The following is a 22,432-nucleotide window of genomic DNA, read 5'->3' on the forward strand; positions in this document are numbered from 1 at the left end:
TACCAGGCTCCTCCGTCCATGGGATTTTCCAGGCAAGAGTACTGGAGTGGGGTGCCATTGCCTTCTCCTTTACTCCATGTCAAGGATCACGAAAAAGTAGGAGTCCGCGTCTAGTTTAAAACCCCGAGTTTCTCCAACATGGAGTTAATTCAATCATTCTGGAGTTAATGCAAATGCGATGCCGCAGGCACTGGGTTCTAAACAAGCAACTTAATAAACTTGATTTTTATGAGAATTTGGGGGGAGGGACAAAAAGGGGGTGATGTTGCAGTGCTGTAAGTGTTTTGTTGGATTATTTTTATTATTCTCCTTTTTTCAGAGGTTTTGTTTGTTTCTAGACAGTGAAGGATAGGGAAGTCTGGCGTGCTGCAGTCCGCGGGGTTGCAGAGTGGGACCGGAGTTCGCGACTGAACCACCACCGCATAGAGCTCTCAGATCTCTGAAAGGAGGTCTTCTCAAACTACACACACGAAGTTTTAGCACCATTAGAACAGATGCAAAATTACCAAAATGCTGCCTGGGAAAAAAAAATTCATTTTTCTTATCTCAGTAGCCTCAAAGGATCGCAAGGGTTATCATAGCTCAGTGACTTACAGGTGCAGGGCCTGAGGTTGGACTTCGTGGTTTGAATTTCACCTTCCTTCTATGTCAAGTGATCTCGGGAAAATCACTTAACCTCTCTAAACTTAGGCTTCCTCAGCTTTATTTCCCCCACCTCATCTTTAAAGGAGGAAACAGTCTCTCCCAAACAGGGTTGTGTGAGAAGGAGGCAACACACCTAATGAGCTTAGCCTAATGCCTGATGTACAGTAAGTAAGTACTCAGTAACTGTTCACTCATTTTGTTAGCTATCAGATGAGCAGTAAACCAATTCACGGGCAGAATCCATGTACGGTGTGTAAAAAATCTTCTATTAAAAACTTCATACCAATCTCTAATTGTATTTGTAACAATATTTTTGTGTATAGTTTCAGCAAGATTGAAATTAAAGTTCTTCAGGGTTGAATAAAAAATTGACATGTGAACAAATCCAGTTAAAAAGTACACAGTTGAAGATGCATGAGCATGAAATAAACAACCAGTAAGAAGAAATAACTCAGGGAAATATGAAAATTTAAATTATTTTATTATAAAAATTTATACAAAATAAACCATAAACACAACAGTTAAAATTTAAACAGAATTAAGCCAGTTCATAACACATTTCAAATGAAAAAGTAATAACAAAAACCTTATAAGCTTGTTTGAATTTAGTCATCTTTAGATATATGATGCTTTATTTCCTAGACTTAAAAATAGTGATCTCCATTATACTTAGGCTGTAAAATATTAAATATTATTTTTAAAAGACATTCTTAAACTCAGAGATTAACAAATACTTGGAAAGTGACCACCAAAATCTTTGTATATTTGTTAACAAAATTGTAAATCCAGAATATAAAACCTACCTGAAATAATCTAACCAAATACCAAATTATTTAAATATTTGAGACAGTTTTTGAGATGGTATCAAAAGAAAATTAAAATCTTATTTATATATAATGTTGTATACACATATAGGTTTCTGTCAGTATACTTTCTAAAAACAAATCAAACTGGCCACCATTCTTGAAAACCCTTCCTATGCTATGCTGGAATTTAAAAGGACTTTTAGTAACTTCCAGGTTACACAGAAAAATAAGTTGTTTATTGTTGAAATTACAAATAATTTTTCTTTTGAATTGATACAAGTTTTCAGTATTAAGCCCAAAGTTTCCAGAGAACCATTCTCCAGTATTAATGCTTTCCCCCTCCTCTAAAAAAGGAATGAATTCTATGTGGGGCAACACTTAGCTGGAAAGAATCCATTCTCCCAGAGAAACTCCCCTCGTGAACCCAGACTTTGGCTTTCACAAATAAGCTCTTCACACAACTGTTTTTGAAGAAAAAGTTCCTTCCTGACTACTGCACTTGCTTTCCATACTCGTTTAAAATCAGATTTTAGAGATACTCAGTGATAAGCTCTCATTTGGGTAACTGTCCAGCATGTATTGTCAGACAAAAGAATAAATATCTGGTCATATATGGAGTTAAACCTCAACTGAGAAAATAAGGAGTTTATTTACATGAATACTGTCAAAGCTAAGTGTTGACTCAAGTAAGATGTTCTATCTTGATTAATGCCATTACTCCATAGTCACTTTTTTCCAGAACCGGGTCCAAATTTCATGTTGTACATTTCACAGTAAGGACCTAGACTTGGGTAGGTTCTGACACCTTCCATCAGTCAGGACAGACTTTGACAAATGATCATCTCATTAAAAAAAAAGTCTCAAATTTGTGCTTTCTTCCCCCATTTCTGGACAAAAACCAGCCAGAAAAGACTTTAGGGTATATTGCATAGAACGACTCCCTCAAATACATCAGGCCCTCAGAAGCACAGTATAAGGATGATGTTTCACAATATTTCCTGTAAGAAAGCTCATTATCTTACACACATCTCTTATTATTTTCAGAGCTTCCCTAACAAAGATTCTGCCATATAATTTATATAACCAGCTCTAAGTGATAGGGAAATTATTTTTATTATCATGAGGACATTTTTAGTTTCTTTTTCTTGGCCTTCAGTACAGGAGGCAGAGAAATCTTAAAGGCTGTCCTGAAATAATACACAGAAAAAAATAAAACACTTTTTAGTGCTCTAAATCTCTGTAAAGTGAGAGCTAGCCACACAACCCCAAAAGATACTTACTCGCATGTGGTACAGATTGGGCTGAAATTGCAGAATACTGTAAATTGAAACAAACAAAAAAAACACCAGGATGATTTAGAAGCAACACAGTTGAAGGTATCTTCTGCACACTCCCCTCCAACATAGAAAAACTGAGTATGGACTCAGTCCTCAGTAAGGACTTCCCTGGTGGTCCAACAGTTAAGACTCCACTTCCACTGCAGGGGGCATCTATTCAATCCCTGGTCAGTTAGCTAAGGTTCCACATACCACACAGTGCTCCCTGCCCCCCACCAAAAAAAAGACGTAAAAAAGAAAAACTCAGTACACCAACTTACTTGACAAGCACACAGAACAGACGTAGCCGATTTCAATGAGATTTCGATGACAGAAGCAAGCAGCCCGGTAGTCAACATGAACTGGGGGTGGGAGGATTAACTGAGACCTCTGATCTTGATCAGGAAGAAAAACCCACTACATGAAACAAACAAACAAACAAAAAATGACCACGAAATTTTTATTTAAAATATGGGGGAAAACAACCAGAAGCCAAGATACAGATATTAGACGTCAGCCAGTAAACACTGAGAATACTAAACTGGATTTCCCTTGAACGTCTGTTGAGAAATGTGTATTTTTCATTCCGCAATTACTGAGCACGTCCACACACAGGCACTGTGCTGTAAACAGTCTGCATAGGGCGACAGGGTCCAAAGACTATGGAAGCTGGAATTCCCTAGGTCACCCCTCCACTCCTTTCTTCCAGTTACTAGGCGTCAGCCGTCTTGTTCCCATTCATTCCCCAGGAAATAAGGGTCTCGCTTGACTCAAGGCATTAGGTTCACTGTTGACGTTTCCTTACCAGGAGATACTGCAGAAGGGAAGGCATCTGGGGCACCTTCAAGTACAGTCCCCCTGTGATGTCACAAGCCTGTAAGACACACAAAGGACTCACTGCCACGTGAGCACTAGCTTTTATAGACGGAGGTCATTCTCACCACCAACTCTTCAGGTCTACGACACAGCAAATTAAAAGGGCGTCTCTTCCCAGAGTGAAGGAAGACTGGAAACTTGCAGCCACCTCTCCAGATGTTCACATAGCTTGTGTTTTCCCCTTGGTCCACGCCCTTTCACCCTTTGAAGCCTGCAGTTATAAGACACTACAAGTCCTTTTTTTCTGTTTGTTTGCTGGTGGTAAATTTTTATTCTTGCCATCCTTATTCACTCTCATTGTATTTTAGAGTTAACAGTTTGAGATGTAATTCACACACTATAAAACCTATCCTTTTAACATGTATGATTTACTAATTTTTAGAACATTCACAGAGCTGTGCAACTGTCCCCGCTATCTGGCTGCAGAACATCTTATCACCCTACATCCCCATTAACAGTCACTCTTCATCCCTCCTCTCCCCTGGCAACCACCAATCTGCTTTCCGTCTCCACGGACTTGCCTATTCTGGACACTGTGCATCAATAGAATCAGACAAGCTATGCCCTTTTATAACTGGCTTCTTTCACTTAAGATAAGGTTTTCAAAGTACATTCATACTGTAGTCTTGTAGCATGTATCAGTACTTCAATTCCTTTTTATGACCAAATAATATTCCACCACATGGATAGACCACAGTTTGTTTTTCCATTTGTCCACTGATAGGCATTTGAGTTGTTTGCACTTCCGGGTTATTACGAATAGCACAACTGTGAATATTCATGGACAGTATTTTGTGTGGACACGTTTTCCCTGAATAAATATTTAAGAACGGAATTGCAGACTCAACTGGTAATTCCATGTTTAACTTTCTGAGGAAGTTTCAGATCATTTTCCAAAGAGGCTGTACCACTTCACATTCCAACAAACACCATGCAAGCTTAAGAAACAGGAACTTTTGAGGCTGGTGTACTTTCTGGTTGTACCCCCGCTTCCCCAGTCAATCCCCAGCAGTAACCTAAACTCAAAGTTTTCTGTAATTTTATGCTTTTAACTGATATTTTAGGAAATAATGTTCCTTGTGATCAAAAAACATTTATCAAAAGTTTAGTATTGTCTTCAGTCTTATTTCCAGTTTTTTGGTTTTCCTTTTCCTTTTTAGTTAAAGTAAAACTCATTTTCATGTTTTGATTGAAAGTAACATCTGACAGTGCTGTCCAAGAGAAACATAATATGAGCAACATATGTAATTTTTAATTTTCTAGCCACATAAAACAGGAACAATGAAGAGATAAAGTTTTAGTAGCATCTTTTATATAACTCAATATATTCAAAGCATTATCATTTTAACATGTAACCATTATAAGAATCATTAATGAGATATTATACATTGTTTTTCATCCTAAGTCTTTGAAATTCAGTCTGTATACTCACATACTTCTCAATTCAGATCAGACTCTTTTCAAGAGCTCAACAGTCATATGGCTACCATTAAGGACAGCACAGATCTGGATCCTATTCTTATAAAATTCTCTGCTTAGTGATCTACTCTTTCATCTGTATGTATAGAGCGATCATGCTGGTCACCTAACATTAACAATAACCTCGGGATGAAAGGATTTGAAGAGATTTTTCTTTTTTTTTACTCTTTTTTAAAAATACTTTTCTGTGCTGTTTGAATTCATTCTACTGTGTGAATTTTAATACTTTTACAAAGTCAATCAGATCATTATGTAGAATATAAATAAAAATTTCAAAAGAACCGGAGAGATGCTGGTGCTCTAATCTAACGCATCATAAGGGATAATCCCTAAAGCTGTGTGAAAACTGGTGGGTGAGAGACATTTACCACAGGTAACAGAACTCACCACGCTTTCAGAACCACCACCAAGCATTCATTTAAAATATACCTGTTGGAGGAGTCCTGAATCGGAGTCTAACACGCAGGCATCGATCAAAATATTCTGAAATGGACATTTCAAAAAATATTAACAGGAATAGTGAAGACTACCTTATAATGAGAACCTACTATATGCCAGACTCTATTCTTAAAAAGACTCATTTAACATGCATGGTTACACTGCAAGATAGATATCTGATGTGCATTTTACAGTGAAACACCCAGGCCTTGGCTGGAAGGTGGTCACAGAGCCAAGGGCCAACCGTGCTGTCATCCCCAATCTGCCTGTCCCCAAAGTCCATGGCCTTTCCACTCTATCATGCTGCCACTCCAAGACAGAAAACATTACAGGTGACTATAACAGCATTTTAGGTTAAAACGGAAGTTTGCTTTTAAAGTTTTTTGGCCATACCACCACAGCATGCAGGATCTTAGTCTCCTGACCAGGTATCAAAACCATACCTCACGCCATGGAAGCATGGAGCCCTATCCACTGGACCACCAGGGATATCCCAAAACTGAAGTGTTGTTTTTTTTTTTAAACTGAAGTTTTAAGAAAGTTTTTTTTAAACATGTCAAAGAAGAAAATGTATTAATGATAACTCATCTGAACACTTGAGTTATTTGCAAAGTAAAAATATCAAATATTTATTGTTGTTGTTTAGTTGCTAAGTTGTGTCCGACTCTTTTGCGACCCCATGGACTGCAGCCCACCAGGTTCCTCTGTCTGTAAGATTTCTCAGGCAAGAATACTGGAGTGGGTTGCCATTTCCTTCTGCGGATCTTCCTGACCCAGGGATTGAACCTGCATCTCTGCATTGACAGGAGGGTTCTTTACCACTGAGCTACCTAAAACCTCCCTAAAGCAGAAAGACAAAGAAATTGAGGCCATGCATGCAGCAAACTGTTATAAAACTCAGGATTCTTAGCCTGAAGTCTAAGGATGAGCTAAACAGGGTTGTAACTACACATGTAGTTAAACCATGTAACTATAAACAAAAGTGAGTTTGACTGCATATTCTTCTGGGGATCCACTAGATTCTCAAGGGTGAAGGACTCAAAATAGAAAAATGACTAGTACAAAACATGGATTCCAGATTCCCAATCCCTTAGTAAGTATTCAGTCAGACTATTTCTTTAAGCAGGCCATTCAAACAGTAAAATTAATTCCTTCATTATGAAAGCAATAATCTTTAAAAAGAAGGCTCTCAATTCACCTGCTTCTGTGCTGCAAAGATGACATTCATGAAGTTCATATACTGCAAGGCACTGTCTTCTGCAGCCTTAATCACCTAAAAATCATATGCATGTTAATACCTTTCGGCCACATTCTAGTGCTCTTACTCAAATGTCAACACAGTATACAACAAACTATAGTCAATATCATCTTTCTTATTTATCTTTGTAGTTATTAAAAATCTCCCCCAAATCCTATAATCCAAGAGATAATCCTTGTTAATGGTTTCTAAAGAGCGTCTATGTGCACATGTATATACATTCACATCCAACAGAGACACAGACACACACACCCAGGATGATACCCTAGTATTCTGCAACCTGATTTTGTAGTCCCCAATATCTGGGGGAAACAACCTTATGTCAATAAATATGAGTGTATATCATCCTTCATGCTGAGTTCCTAGATTTTGACTATTTAACCAATTACCTACAGAAGACATTTAAGCAGTTTCCACATCTCAGTTGTTTTTTTTCAAACCTCAATTTTAGACAATGCTCTGATGAATATGCCCATCTACCCTTTGCACAACTGATTAGCTCCTAAGATAACCAGTGGGATTACTAAAGTGTCTGCACATTTCATTTTGATACATATTACCGACCTGCCTTCCAGAAAAGCTGTACTAATTTATCCTCTCATGGGCGATGCAAGAGAAGAACCACTAGTAGGGCTGCCATATTTCCAAACGCTACCTGGTCATTTGCATTTCCTCTTCTGCAGACTGCTCATGTTTCCCACCTGTTCCTTTGGAGTCAACCCTGACTTTTAAAAATTAATTTAAAAGCTCTTCTTTATTTTAGAAACATTACATCAATCCTGTCATGTAGTTATGTTGAAAACACTTTTTCCTAATAGATTTTTTCTTTTCCCATCCTTGTTTTGGGGGTTTTATTTTTTTGAGGTCTTAAGCTTCCTTTTAAAGTTTCACATCATGCTTAGCAAGATACTCACCAACTGAAGATGATAAACACGTATCTTCTTCCAGCACTTTTACAACTCAAATTTTTACATTGACATGTTTGATCAATCATTACTAGAATCTGCTTAGGGGTAAGCAGTGACATTTAGCTTTGTGTTCCTCCTGACGGCCAACCAACTGGCCCAGTATCTTTTACTGAATAATCCATTTCGTTCCCACACATTTGAAGTGTTTCATTCATCTTGTGTCAAACCCCACTATGTACCCATTATCTGTCTGCATACTACTGTACCAGAACCACACTGTTACTGTGGCTTTATAATGTGTTTGAGTGCCTAAAGGAGTGTGAATAAAGAAAAACAAAGAGCACTGCTCCCCACCCAGTTCTACAAGGGTTAAATGGGAACCCACTGCAGCTGCCCACCGACCGAGCACCCTGAAAGGAGTCCAGGATGAAAGGCAGGATGAGGCACTCAGTGCTTTGGATAAACAGGCCCTTAGACAGTCAGACGGGTATCTCAGGAAGAATTCCAACAACCCCAGATTCTTGCCTCTTTGTAGGCAAGAGCTGAAAAAATAGAAAAGCACTAAAATCACTATCTTGAGATATCTGTTCTTTGTGATCAGCAGTCATCTCTTACCAAGATGTATGCTTGACTGTGTGAATTTCCTAGCCAAAAAAAAAAAAACCCACATAAACTGGTCTCTCCTCTACCTCTTTGGGATAGTTACTCCACAGCTGAGTGGCTGTCTCCTGAGCTATAATGCTCAGTAAAACCCTGAATAAAATTTAAACTTACAACAGTCATGTTGTATGTTTTTTTTTTAAGTTGATTGGAGCAAGTGCCTGCTTACTATTCTCTTTCAGAAAGCTCCTGGCTATTCCCACTGACTTATTCTTTTAGATAAATTCTTGACTTTCTTAAATCCCCCCACTCTGCCAGGAAAAAAAAATCTGATTAATATTCTGAGATTGCACTGAACTTATAGTTTAACCTTGGACAAACTGACATTCAAGAATAAAATATGGCTCTCCACAAACTAGGGGTTACCAGTGGGGAAGAAGGAAGAGGAGACGGGCAATACAGTGGTAGAGATTTAAGAGGTATAAACTATTACAGACAAAAAAAGCTACAAGGATATATTACACAACATGGGAAATATAGTCAATATTTTAATAACTATAAATGGAATATAACCTTTAAAAAACTGTGAATCACTACATTATATACCTGTAACTATATAATACTGTAGATCAACTATACATCAATAAAAATAACTGAAAAAAATTAAAAAAGAAAAAAATATGGCTCTGTTTATTCAATACTTCTATGTCTCTCAGAATTTCAGTTTTTCGTCATAATCAACTTTACACAGTACTTGTTAATTAACTCTGGACTCTTAATATTTATTGCTTCTATTATAAATGGGTCTTATTTCTCAGTCTGTTTTCTAACTGGCTCTGGCTGGTATAAAAACATAGTATAGATTTCTTTTAATCTTACCAATATCCTTGATTTCATTTCCTGGTTATCTATAAAGAGATAAAAACAGATTACATTACAACTGAATCTCACTGAACATATTATATAAAGTTTTCTTGCCAATTTTAAAACAGCCCCTCAAAGTTATAGTAGTAAAATAAGAATTACAGTCTCGTAGAAGATTGCAGGCTCTCACCTTTAACTTCCTTGTTCATTCTATGAATGTCTTATTTTCTTAGCATTAAGGAATTTAAAAATAGTGTTTCATAAATAATAACAGTAAACAGAACAAATAAATTCAAATCATAGTTAAATAAATTCAGCATCCACCTACCTGAAAAAAAGGAAAAGCTCCATGACTCACAATAAACACACAAAAGAGATTGGGAGTTTCCAATTACTGACTTTGCAATCAAGTGGGTTTTGCAACCTGACCAAAATATGATTGTTCTCCAAGAAAATTAAAATTAATAGATTTGATCGTTTTACGGCTATCTATCATGTCCTAGGTTTGAATACTGGCACAAGTAAATCAATATGCCAACCAAATGAGATGACGAATTTGTAAACCATACACAGACAATCAGACACCCCCAATCATAGTCTGGGATTGGAGGGATCACTCAATACTTTACAAAACAAACAAATTAAATTACATAAGACTGAAAAAAATGTCACACAGATTATCAACATGCTTCATAAAGGTGGGCAAAATAACTCATTCTCCTGGGGAGAACCAGCTACTCATTTAACAAGCCCCAGGGTCAGTAAAAGGCTTTTAAAATCAAACACTGTTCCTAACATGAGAGGAAAAAAAAAATTTTAATCTGTCTAATAATAAACAGAGAAACATCCTGAAGAATAATTCATTGTGAGCAAGACATACTGGAGAAAGTAGAGTTTTCTCATTCTTACAGCTTCTCCTAAAACCATGTTAAAGCTTTTTTATTATCTACTGCTTTAAAAAACTCATGCCTTCCAGTAATGTGGATCCATGGTTCTAAGAAATATCACAAGTTAAGGTATTTTTATTAAAGGAAAAAACAAAACAAACTTCTGAATGATTAAAACACCAAGGATACAGCAGGGGCTTCCCTGGTGGTCCAGTGGTTAAGAATCCACCTTGCGATGCAAGGGACACTGGTTCAATCCCTGGTCTGGGAAGATCCCACATGCTGCAGGGCACCTGAGCCCATGTGCCACATCTAATGAGCCTATACTCTGGAGCCCTTGAGCTGAAACTACTGAGCCCCGGTACTGCAACCACTGAAGCCTGTGCACCCTGGAGCCCACGCTCCACAACGAGAGAAGCCACGGCAATGAGAAGCCAGGGCACCGGAAGGACAGAGTAGCCCCCGCTCGCCACAGCTAGAGAAAGCCCGCAGGCAGCAACAAAGACCCAGCACAACCGAAGAGAAAATAAATAAATACATATTAAAAAAGAAAAAAAAAAAACCACCAAGGATACAGCAAAGAGCTTTGGCAAGGGATCCTGCCAGCAGAGTCTCTGTGTGTTGACCCTCTATGTCACCTGTAAATAACAAAAAGCATTAAAAAGAGAACTTTTAGGTACTTTATTGAACCAAAATCATTTTTAAACCAAAGCATTCATCTTCATGAAGGAAATCATATAACATTTCAAAACTGGGTTTATAAACACAGATAAGCAATTGTTAAACATTTTCTCAATTTAAAATATCCTGGTGGTTGGGGGCTGAATGGGGAGGAATGAGGGGTGGTTGTTTAATGGGTATAAGGTTTAAGTTTGGGATGATGAAAAAGTTCTTGAAATGGATAGTGGTGATTGCCCAACAATGTGAATGTACTTAATGCTACCAACCTGTACCCTGAAAAATAGTTAAAACGGTAAATTTTATGTTATAAAAATAAATACTAAAAAGTATCCTGGTATTACTGGGGAAGGTTCTGGTTTCTCAATGATCTGAGTGGTACAAAAGTCTGTGTGTGACCGAGGGCAGCCTGCACAGAGGTCCCTGGCTAGGCTCTGAGCCTTTCCTATCACCTCTTCCTTCCCACTGCCCCGGGGAAAGCTGGACCAGTGAAAAGAGGACTGGAGAAATTCCCCTGGCTGTGGGAGGTAGGGACAAAGTTCACAGCTTACCTGCAGACTTGAGTGAAAACAACAACAACAAAAAATCACTCATAAAAATCAAAATTCTAAACATCCAGTTCAACAAGGTGGGCGTCCAGATTAATACCCTGTAGGAATGGGGCTTGCAACTGGTCCGGGAGTGCTGATGCCCCACGGGAAAGGTCTGGACCACTGTACTGAGAAGCTGGGCCTTTACGCTGGAGGCCAGTGGTTTCCAAAATGTGATTCTAGAACCCATTGGAGGAACATCACCCGGGAACTCAAGAAAAATACAAATTCTTGGGTCTTCCCTGGTGCGTGCTATGCTATGCTCAGTCATGTCTGACCCTTTGAGACCCTATGCAGTGTAGCCCCACAGGCTCCTCTACCAGGGAATTCTTCAGGCAAGAAGACTGGAGTGAGTTCCCATTTCGTACTTCAGGGGACCTTCCCGGCCCAGGGATTGCACCCGGGTCCCGGCCTCCTGCACTGGCAGACAGTTTCTTTACCATGTGAGCCACCGTCCAAAGCACTGGGCCCGCCCTAGGCCCACTGAATCGGAAACAATGAAGTGGGGCCAGTATTTCATGTTATTCGGGTGTAACTTACAGATCTCAAAATTCACTCTTTTAAAGTGCACAAGTCAATGATTTCCAGTAAATTTCTAGAGTTGAAATCATCACCATGATGCAACTATAGAACATTTCCATCACTCCAAAAGATCACTTAGGCCCATTCCCAGTCCCTTCCTGCTCACCCCCAGTCCCAAGAGAAATCATTGATCCACTGTCTCTAGAGTTGCCTTTTCCCCACCAGTGATTTGGACAGAGGAGACAGTTTAAAACCACTGCCTGCAGGCAATAGGGAATTAGCAAAAGTGTTTGAGGCAGGGAATACTAACTCTGATTTTTAGAATAACTCTAGAGGGCTGAGTGGAAGGACTTGAATGGGGAGAGACAGGAGAAAGAAGCTGTTATAATGATCCAGAGCAAAGGCTCTCAACCGGGGCAACTGTGCCCCAAGAGGGTCATTTGGTTTGTACCTGCAAGTGTGCTCAGTCATGTCCAACTCTTTGTGACCCCATGGACCACAGCCCACCGGATCCTCTGTCCATGGGATCTCCCAGGCAAGAATACTGGAGCGGTTGCCATCTCCTTCTCCAGGGGATCTTCCTGACCCGGGTTTTGAACCCGTGTCTCTTTCATCTCTTGCATTACAAGGCAGATTCTTTAACAACTGCGCCACCTGGGAAGTCCCAACTGGGGGATATCTTAGTATCCAATTGGTTGAGGCCAGGGATGCTACTAAGTAAGTATCCGCCAAAAGGCTTCCCTGGTGGCTAAGATGGTAAAGAATCCACCTGCAATGCAGAAGACCTGTGTTTGATCTGTGGGTTGGGAAGATCCCCTGGAGAAGGGAATGGCAACCTGCTTCAGTATTCTTGTTTGGAGAATTCCATGAACAAGAGGAGCCTGGGGGGCTACAGTCCATGGAAGCACGAAGAGTGGGATATGACTGAGCAACTAACCCTTATCCTCCAAAGCACAGGAAACCCCCCACAACAAAGAATTCCCCCGCCCAAGATGTCAGCCGTCCCAAGGTTGAGCTAGATGGCAGGTAATAAGGGGTCAGACTTTGGAGGTACTTCTGAGACTAAATTAATAGGATTTCATAGATGATTAGATGTTGGTTTAGAAGGAAACAGTCAAAATGAAAGCCTTTGGAAAAGCAGGAGGATAGGGGTGACAGAAATGGAAGTAGTGGTGTAACTGAGGGGAAAGAAAATGAAACTGGTCTGGGGCTTATTAATGAGGCTGAGGGACACTTAAGGGGAGACATCTGCAGTTTGAAAGAAAGGATGGAGTAGAAACAAAGACTGGGAAGTGTTCATACACAAATGATAATTAACGGGAAGGTTGGACGAGAACATACAGAGAAAGAAAAACACCACACAGAATAAAAAATATATATATTTTTTTAAGGAAATAAAATGATAGACTTCCCTGATAGGAATCTGCCTGTCAATGCAGGGGACACTGGTTCAATCCCTGGTCTGGGAAGATTCCACATGCCTCAGGGCAACCAAGCCCGTGCGCCACAAGTACTGAAGCCCACGGGCCCTAGACCCTGTGTTCCGCAATGGGAGGAGCCACCACAACAGAAGCCTACTCGCTGCAACTGGAGAAAGGCCTGAGTGCAGTGACAGAGACCCAGCTCGGCTGAAAATAAATAAAGTCAACATTTTTAAAAAATGAAGAAACAAGATGAAGGAAAAGTCAAAAATGGAAGGAAGAATGGTCTGAGAAAGAGGAAAAATGGGTCAAAACAGGCTATCCTCAGACACTAGAGTGTTTCAAGTGGAGGCTGGTGAACAGTGTCCATGCTGCAGAGGTCAGGCAAGTATCACACAGGCTTTTGTGGGTGTGATTTTAAAAGAGAGAGAGAAAAAAAATTAAGTAGATAATATCAAGAATCTCAAACTTTTGGACTCGAAACCTCAAGGACTTGCACATTCAACTCCATCTGCAAATAGCACTAATGGGAGGAAGAAAAGCTGAAAGCAATTACTTTTGGTCATTAGATCTTTGATCTCTTCAGCGATAACTTCATTTGCTGCTGTCAACAACTCGTATTTTCCATCTTTACTTCCTGAGGGAGTAAATTCAGAAGAAGGGTTTCCTGGGTCTCCAAAGAAGTCTCCAAGTCTGCCGTTCTTTCCAGGGTATAAGAATCGACTGAAACAGAAAAACAGACAAAAAACTCCCTAGTTACACCGGGACTCAGGGACCTCACTAAACATCAAAATAGAATTCAGCAGAGATAACAAAGACCACACCAATTCCAGAATCTCAAGAGTCCATCATAAACTTCAGTTTTACAAAATGTATGAAACAGGCAAATTGGCAAACATGAGTCTTCCACCATGGAATGTTTTGATGATTCCACTGTTTTCTTAAAAAATGAGAGAAATAAAGAACGTACTCAGTTACAGCCTCTTGAAACGCTTTACGGTGGTTCTCACTCTTCAGATGACAACCGAAGAGAATTCCTACCAAATTCTAATTTATGACCAGTTTATTATTTGAGGTATATTCATCTACCCCAGTAATATCTCATCCCAGGGTCCTTACGCACTGAGCAGGAAGAGTAATCACAATGGTCATACCTTTCCTGAATGTGACTTGCTATCACTGCGAGTTTGTTGGAACGATTCATGAACAAATGAGAATTTCCCAGCACCATCACAGCATCAATGCATTTTGACAGGGTAAACTGTTGAAACACAGAAGACAAAAGAATCTAAAACAGCTACCCAAAACCACTATGTCAGATAATTATTCACGCTAAAAATTTGCTCTGGAGTTCCCTTCTCCAAGGTCATAAGCAAAAACATCAGGAAGGTATAGTTTTCTGATTCTGAACAGCACAGACTTGCCCATTTCTGACTTGCTTAGAAGAACAACACATTAGCTGGTCAGGTCTCATGGAAGAGAGCAAAAGGAAGGAGGAGCTACTCCTGGGGGATGGGATGGAACTGGGGAAGCAGGAGGAGATACGGTCATTTTTTATAAACATGATGATTGATTTGTGCTCCAGTTGACCTAGATAAAATTTAGTCAGTAGAATCAATCTTTACTAATACTAGTTATCAAGACTCATCCTTTCTTTCTCCTCCCATACAGAACTGTCCACCAGGTACAATTTCATCCTCCCTGATAATCAAAACTGTCCAATTTGAAATAGAAACTCAAGAAAGACTAAAATTCCAACTGAGACTAGAAATCACATGCAAAGACATTCATTTTCACTGTTATTTTTCCAGCTGTTATTCTGTTAATCAATACAACTTATTTGTTCATAAATAAATGTATTCATAGCAAAAATATGGATCATCAAATCTGAAAAAGAAACTATAGTTCTCTAATTTTACTTATGAGACCGCTTTCTCATCAGTATAATATTCCACACATGTTTTTTGTATAACACTCAAGGAATAGTAAACGTGTCACATCTTCTGTGATAAAATTACTAGCAAACTGTTGCTGCACATAGAATAGATAATACATATTGATTAAATTGGTAATTGTAAAGTCTTTCAATTAATTCATTCTCTAAATATGCTGAGAACCTATTATGTGCCATGTGAAGACCCTTTTTTTCATGGAATTTACATTCTGACAAGTATTAATATTACTAAAGAAAGAACTATGTTAAGCAGAAAACAAAACCGATAAATTTCACTTACTCTATTTCTTAACATGTAAAACAAACCTATTAAAATTTCTACACAACAAAAAACAACTAAACCAAAGTGAAAGGCAAAGTACAAACTGGAAAAAAAAAAAACCTCAACACATGAAAGACAATGAGTTAACCTTTTAACATAAAGAGTGTTCACAAACCAGTTAAAATAAAAAGGAACACCCAAAGAGGAAAATGGGAAACTCCCCCAAAGAAAAATATAAAGGAGAAATACAAAGGGCCATTAGATATACCAAAAGAAGACTGAGAGAATTTTTGGTACATCATACTGGCAAAAGATAAAATAAGGAAACAGAGCATCTTGTGTTAGTACAAAAAAAAAGGAATCTTCATATACCACTGATGAGAGTTCAAAGTAAGACAGTCTTCCTGGAGAGTATGATAATATGTAGTGATATGCTGGTCCAGCCACACAATGGAATTCTACTCAGCAATAACAAGAAATGAACTACTGATCCATGTAGCAACATGGACAAATGTCAAAGTAACTATGCTGAGTGAAAACAACAGACCAATAGACCAAACAAGAAAAAACCCAATAACAAAAAACCAACTATATACTGTTTGATTCCAGGTACGCTGCTGCTGCTAAGTCACTTCAGTCGTGTGCGACCCCACAGATGGCAGCCCACCAGGCTCCCCCCTCCCTGGGATTCTCCAGGCAAGAACACTGGAGTGGGCTGCCATTTCCTTCTCCAATGCATGAAAGTGAAAAGTGAAAGTGAAGTCGCTCAGTCATGTCCGATTCTTAGAGACCCCATGGACTGCAGCCTACCAGGCTCCTCCGCCCATGGGATTTTCCAGGCAAGAGTACTGGAGTGCGGTGCCATTGCCTTCTCCGTGATTCCACGTATATACATACCTTAAAAATGCAAACCAATCTATAGTGATATTAGGCAGATAAGTGGCTACCTCCAGGAGGGAACAGGGAGAGATGGGTGAGAGAAATTCAAAGGAATATGAAGAAACTCTGCGAGTGATGGATTTGTGTGTTTTTGTTTTGTTATGTTCTTTTGGATACGTCGATCAGCTTACAGGATCTTAGTTCTCCAAACAGGGACGAAAGCCAGGCCACAGCAGTGAAAGCACTGAGTCCTAAGCACTGGACTGCCAGGGAACCCCCATAGATCTGTATTTCATCATTTTGACTGAGGTGACAATTTCATGAATGCATACATATGTGAAGACATAACACTTTCAATGTGTGCAGCTCATCGTACAGCAACTTGGTAAAGTTACGATCAAGTACATAACTTGTTCTTAATTGTGAGAACATGTCTAATTTAAGAATTTAAATAAGAACGTGTCCAATTTAAGAATTTAAAAATTGGATGTGACACTTTTATATGAATTTCATCAAAGAAAATATACAGATAGCTAATAAGTTTATGAACAAAAGCTTAGTCATTAGGGAAATGCAAATTAAAACCACAATGAGGTACTACCACTTACCCTAGAATGACTATAATCAAAATGACACATGACACTTTCCTGGTGGTCCAGTGGTTAAGAATCCACCTGCCAATGCAGGGGACATGCGTTCAGTCCCTGGTCCAGGAAGATTCCACCCGCCATAGAGCAACTAAGCAAGTGTGCCAGGACTACTGCGCCTGCGGGCTGCAACCACTGAAGCCTGTGCCCCCTAACGCTGGCATTCCACAATAAGACAAGCCCACACACTGCAACTAGAGAGGAGGCCCCGCTCACCAAAACTAGAGAAAGCTGCACGCAACCACAAGGCCCAGCAGAGCCAAAAATAAAGGAAATTAATTAATTTTTAAAAAAAGGATAGGAATTTCCCTAGCAGCCCAGTAGTTAAAGACTCCACACTGCCACTGCAGGGGGCATGGGTTTGATCCCTGGCTGGGGAACTGAGATCCCACATGCTCTGGGTCATGGCCAAAATAAATTAATTAAGTAAGTAAAACAGCCTAGTCCCAAGTTCTCTTAAAAAATAATAAAAGATAAAAGCTACACTCGAAAGCTACATACTATAGGATCTATTTATGGAACAAAATTATAGATCTGGAGAACATATTATTAGACTAGTACCAGGGACTAGAAAGTTGCACCAACCATGGAGGGAGCACCGGGGAGCTCCTTGGGATAGAACAGCTGTGTCTTGATTGTGGCGGCAGTTACACAAATCTTACATGTGCTAAGACTGCAAGAACCAAACATACACACACAGGTGCACGCAAAACTGTTATTATCTGAATAAGGTCTGGAGATTGTACTGATGTCAGTGTTCTGGTTTTGCCCTTTGTACTGCAGTTACAGAAGATGCTACTACTGGGGGAAGCTGGAGCCAGAGTGCACAGACCTCTCTGTACCAGTTTTTATAATTTCCTGTGATTCCATAACTATTTTAAAATAGAAAGTATTAAAAAAAAAAAAAAGACTACATATTATATGGAATCAATATATGAAATGTCCAGAAAAGGCAACACAGAGACAGAATCCAGACGAGTGTTTGCCTACAACAGGGGGGAGGGCTTCCCAGGTGGCTCAGTGGTAAAGAATCCACCTGCCAATGCAGGAGATGTGGGTTCAATCCCTGGGTCATGAAGATCCTCTGAAGAAAGAAATGGCAGCCCACTCCAGCATTCTTGCCTGAGAAATCCCACAGACAGAGGAGCCTGGTGGGCTATAGTCCATGGGGTCGCAAAGAGTTGGGCATGACTTAGTGACTAAACAACAATAACAGCTAGGGCGTAGAAGCAGTGACTGACTGCAAACAAGCACCAGGGAACCTTCTGGAAATAGTTTTCTAAAATGGAATTGTGGTAGTGGTGGTTATACAACTTTACTGTGATTTTTACTAAAAAACACTGAATTATACATTATAATGGGTGAATTTTATGGTATGAAATTATACCTTAATAAAAAAGCAATATACACATGAAAGAAAATGAAGTCACTCAGTCGTGTCTGACTCTTTGTGACCCCATGAGCAGTGGCCTGCACCAGGCTCCTCCATTCGTGGGATTTTCTAAGCAAGAGTTCTGGAGTGGGTTGCCATTTCCTTCTCCAGGGAATCTTCCCCACCCAGGAATCGAACCCACGTCTCCCGCATTGTAGACAGATGCTTTACCATCTGAGCCACCAGGGAAGTACTAAGTCAAATCAGAACTATCCAAAAGCCTTCCCAAGCAGCCTTACCTGAGACTCCTTTAATGCTTGCTTTCCCCACCAAATAGGGTTGGTATCAACTATGATAACTAGAAGATTCAATTCATCCTCTGCAATTAACCAAAAAAACAAAAAAAATTAGCCTCATAAAAGTGAAACAAAGCTAACATTTCCAATTTGTAAATTAAATCCAAAGCAAGCACCACTGCATGCCTTTCTATGTACATAAGCTACAATTGTGAAAGGAACACAGATCAAGTTCTTTTAAAGACTTACAGCTCTGGAGGCCCTTAGTGAGCTCTTGCTTGCCTTCTGTACATTTACACCTCTCATGCACTGCAATAGTAGCCTCCAGCTTTTTTGGCACCAGGGACAGGTTTCATGGAAGACAATTTTTTCCACAGGTTGTGTGTGTGGGGGGGTGATGGTTCATTCCAGGATGACGCAAGAGCACTACATCTACTGTTCAGTTTATTTCTATTATTGTTACATTAGCTACGCCTCAGATCATCAGGCATTAGGTCCCAGAGGTCGGGGACCCCTGCGGTAGACTATGAACTTTGTGCGGTGGGATTTTTGTCTCTTTTATCACTGCTTGTCCTCTGCTCTGAACACAATGCCTAGCACAGGGTGGATGCCCAGTAAACATTTTATGACCCCAAAGATACATGCATCACGGATGTCTGGTCAAGGACAGAGAGCACTGATGGACCAGTACCAAGAATCACTAGCAGAATTTCAGGCTTGGGGTAGGGCTGAGTGGGGAGAAATTTAAAGGGAGACACAGAAGCAGTCTGGCTCCAGGTCCATCAAATCACCTTCTAGCAAGGCCAATTATAATTAGTAACCAATCTTTAAAAGGTAAAAACCAGTGTGAAAAGCAATGGCTGTGTAAAGACTTTATTGTGAAAATAATTAGGCTACTCTCTACAAAGTGAAAGACACAACGAAACAGGCTAACACATTAATTCAACAAACACTTACACTGAAGTACCGGTGTTAGGTGTTGGGGATACTGGATCCAAGCCCTCAGGGAGACTATATTCTGAGGTGACAGAATGTGAACCAGTCAGCATACGTTGCTATGAAAAACCCAGGATGCTCATTTAATAGCAGAAAGCAGCAATGCCTTGCTTACATACCCGTATCCTATTTACTCTCCAAGGTCCCAAACCTGGCTACCTCCTTATTCAAAAGTCTTCCCCAGGTCTTCCAACAGGTCCTGGCTCCCCCATCTCAGAAGAGAGGAAATGTCAGCCTTTCTGTGTCAGACCTAGCACATGTAATCCTATCTTCCTGTCCCATTGCTGACAGCTCAGAAAGGGACTTAATGCCGTCTTTCGCTTGTTGTTGTTCTTGCGTCTGACTAAGTTGTGTCCGACTCTTGTGTGACCCCCATGGACTGTAGGCTGCTAGGCTCCTCTGTCCATGGGATACTCCAGGCAAGAGCACTGGAATGGGTAGCCATTCCCTTCTCCAGGGAATCTTCCTGACCCAGAGATTGAACCCATGTCTCCTGCATTGGCAGGTGGGTTCTTTACCAGTGAGACACTAGGGAAGCTATCTTTCACCAATTTTAAGATGTACTCCCTCCTTTTTTCTTACATTTGACAGTTGCTGAACTCAGGAAGGTATCTTACCATTATGACGGATCACATTTTTTCTCTTAATGTTATATTAAATAAAAGCACGTTTCATAATCATATTATCTTAGATTAGATGAAATATGGTATTCCTATTTCGCAAGTGAAAGTAACTTGCTCTAAGTCACATGGCCTGCTAACAAGTAGCAAAGCTAACACCCAGCTCTGAAGACAGATCTGCTTGACTCTAAAGACTGTGGCTAAAAATTACACAAATGAACCTACTTGCAGGACAGGAACGGAGACACAGACACAGAGAAGGGACATGTGGACACAGTTGGCGGGGGGACGAATTGGGAGATTAGGACTGACATGTATTCGCCACCACGTGTAAAACAGACAGCTAGTGGGAAGCTGCTGTGTAGCACAGGGAGCTCAGCTCAGTGCTCTGTGATGACCTAGATGGGGGCTAGAGGTGGAAGGGAGGGAGATCCACGAAGGAGGAGATACATGTATACATATAGCTGATTCACTTTATACTATTGTACACCAGAAACTAACACAACATTGTAAAGCAATTATACTCCAACAAAAAAATGGAAATAAACACTGTGGCTTTTCAATGCCCTATTGTCTCCTTCTGACCACCCACAGGGCTGTCCCTCTTCTGATGACAGTACTCACGACCTCATTTTACACTTAGCTGTGCTTCTGATCTCTCTTCCCCACTCAGCCCTCTAAATCGTGGACTTTTCAGAGAATGAGGAATGTTGTGTAAATCACAGAACAAAGTGTTTAGCACAGAAGAGTCACTTAATAACTGTCTCTACACAGGCCCTCACTCTTCTGCCCAAAAGCCTCTGGCCTTATATCTCCATCAGGTCCCACTCCCCAATTCTCAGAACCATACATTCCTTGCTATCATCAAGCCTGAGAAAAACAAAGTGTCGCCTGTCAGGAGAGGTGTGAATCCATACACATGGATTGTCCCTGTGGATTTCTTTCTTTGGGTCTCTACCTTCTCATTTGTAGACACGGGCCATACCAGATCTGCCTCCCTCACAGAGTTGTGATATTATAACAGATAAATGATGCATGAACAATTGTTACTGCCCCTGAAAGGATCTATTTCTATTCTTGCTCTCCACAGTCCATTTCCCACACAGCAGTCAAAGTAATCCTTTAAGATAGTAAATCAGGGAATTCCCTGGCAGTCCAGTGGTTAGGATTCAATGCTTCCATTGCAAGAGGCCATGGGTTGGATCCCTGGTCAGGGAACTAAGATCTCGCAAAAAAAAAAAAAAAAAAAATATATATATATATATATATATATATATCGTAAATCAGTAATACTTTCTTGCTAGGAGCCCTAAAACGGCTTGTATTACACTTAAAATAGAAATCTGGTCCCACAAGGGACCTGCACCTGGCTAGCTGGCTCTCTGATCTCATCCCTCTATCCCACCCTGCTCCCACCACCCTGGCCTCTTTTTTCTCCCTTTAAGACATCAAGCTTCGTAACTGGTAGTTTTATGTATGAACGAAAGTCTCCACCCTCCTCAACCCGCAGGTGTCCCCTTTCCGTCTTCCCATTGCAATGTATTGGCTCAATCTGTCACAAGGCCTTCACAGAGCCTTTATAAAATCACTCAAGTCTTAGTCTGAGTATCACTAGTCTTCCCTGGACCCATATCGAAAGCAGCTCCTCCTGGATCATCCCCGAATCGCGATCGACACCATCATCACTTTATACTGTCGTCACAGCTCTGTCACCCTTCGAAACTATTTTTATTTACTTGCCTACTGTCTGTCTCGCTCACTAGAGTGTAATCTCCGCTAGTCCGTCATGTTCTCTATGTATCTCCCAGGGCATGAAATAACGCCTGGCACACAACAGGCGCTCCAAAAATATTTACTGAATGAATGAACGAATGAATACATTTGCTACTCCTTTAAAGAACAGACAGGCTCCACCCAGCCCCCAAAATACAGTCCATTTGGTAGGTCATCGCTGAGCAAAGTCTGCTTAGTCCCGGGGTCCGGCTCCCGCCGGCGCGGCCCTCACCGTCTGAGACCATGGCGACCAGAGTCCCTCGGCGAACAGCCACTTGCAAGCAAGCAGACCTACCGAAGTGTAGGAACTCCGACTTCCGGCGCCGCCGAGTGACGTAAGAGACG

General features: G+C 40.4%; 1 protein-coding gene across 5 annotated transcripts; it reads right to left on the reverse strand.

Moving 5' to 3' along the window:
* Nucleotides 1-1,105: 1,105 nt before the first annotated feature.
* GTF2H3 (general transcription factor IIH subunit 3) lies at nucleotides 1,106-22,404 on the reverse strand. Of its 5 annotated transcripts, none has more exons than XM_019977913.2 (13): nucleotides 22,320-22,404; nucleotides 18,702-18,781; nucleotides 14,443-14,549; nucleotides 13,845-14,011; nucleotides 10,653-10,715; nucleotides 9,381-9,410; nucleotides 9,206-9,234; nucleotides 6,759-6,833; nucleotides 5,552-5,605; nucleotides 3,573-3,641; nucleotides 3,049-3,184; nucleotides 2,732-2,768; nucleotides 1,106-2,638 (listed from the first exon to the last, which is right to left on the reverse strand). In XM_019977913.2, the coding sequence occupies exons 1-13, from the start codon at nucleotides 22,330-22,332 to the stop codon at nucleotides 2,569-2,571; spliced, it is 930 nt and encodes a 309-aa protein (XP_019833472.1). In that variant the 5' UTR covers nucleotides 22,333-22,404; the 3' UTR covers nucleotides 1,106-2,568. The 5 variants fall into 5 exon arrangements, with proteins under 5 accessions (XP_019833472.1, XP_070625512.1, XP_070625508.1 ...); XM_070769411.1 differs by having other exon boundaries at nucleotides 22,383-22,401; XM_070769407.1 differs by lacking the exon at nucleotides 22,320-22,404 and adding an exon at nucleotides 19,656-19,753.
* Nucleotides 22,405-22,432: the final 28 nt, after the last annotated feature.

This window comes from Bos indicus, chromosome 17 (assembly GCF_029378745.1).
Source record: "Bos indicus isolate NIAB-ARS_2022 breed Sahiwal x Tharparkar chromosome 17, NIAB-ARS_B.indTharparkar_mat_pri_1.0, whole genome shotgun sequence".
In the NCBI taxonomy this organism is placed as follows: domain Eukaryota; kingdom Metazoa; phylum Chordata; class Mammalia; order Artiodactyla; family Bovidae; genus Bos; species Bos indicus.

Excerpts from the sequence above, each read along its gene's own strand:
- GTF2H3 (XM_019977913.2), bottom strand. Across the intron at positions 14,550-18,701 it reads AAGCATTAAAGGAGTCTCAG|TTTACCCTGTCAAAATGCAT; the intron begins GTAAGGCTGCTT and ends GTGTTTCAACAG. Across the intron at positions 3,642-5,551 it reads ATTCAGGACTCCTCCAACAG|GCTTGTGACATCACAGGGGG; the intron begins GTATATTTTAAA and ends TGTGTCTTACAG.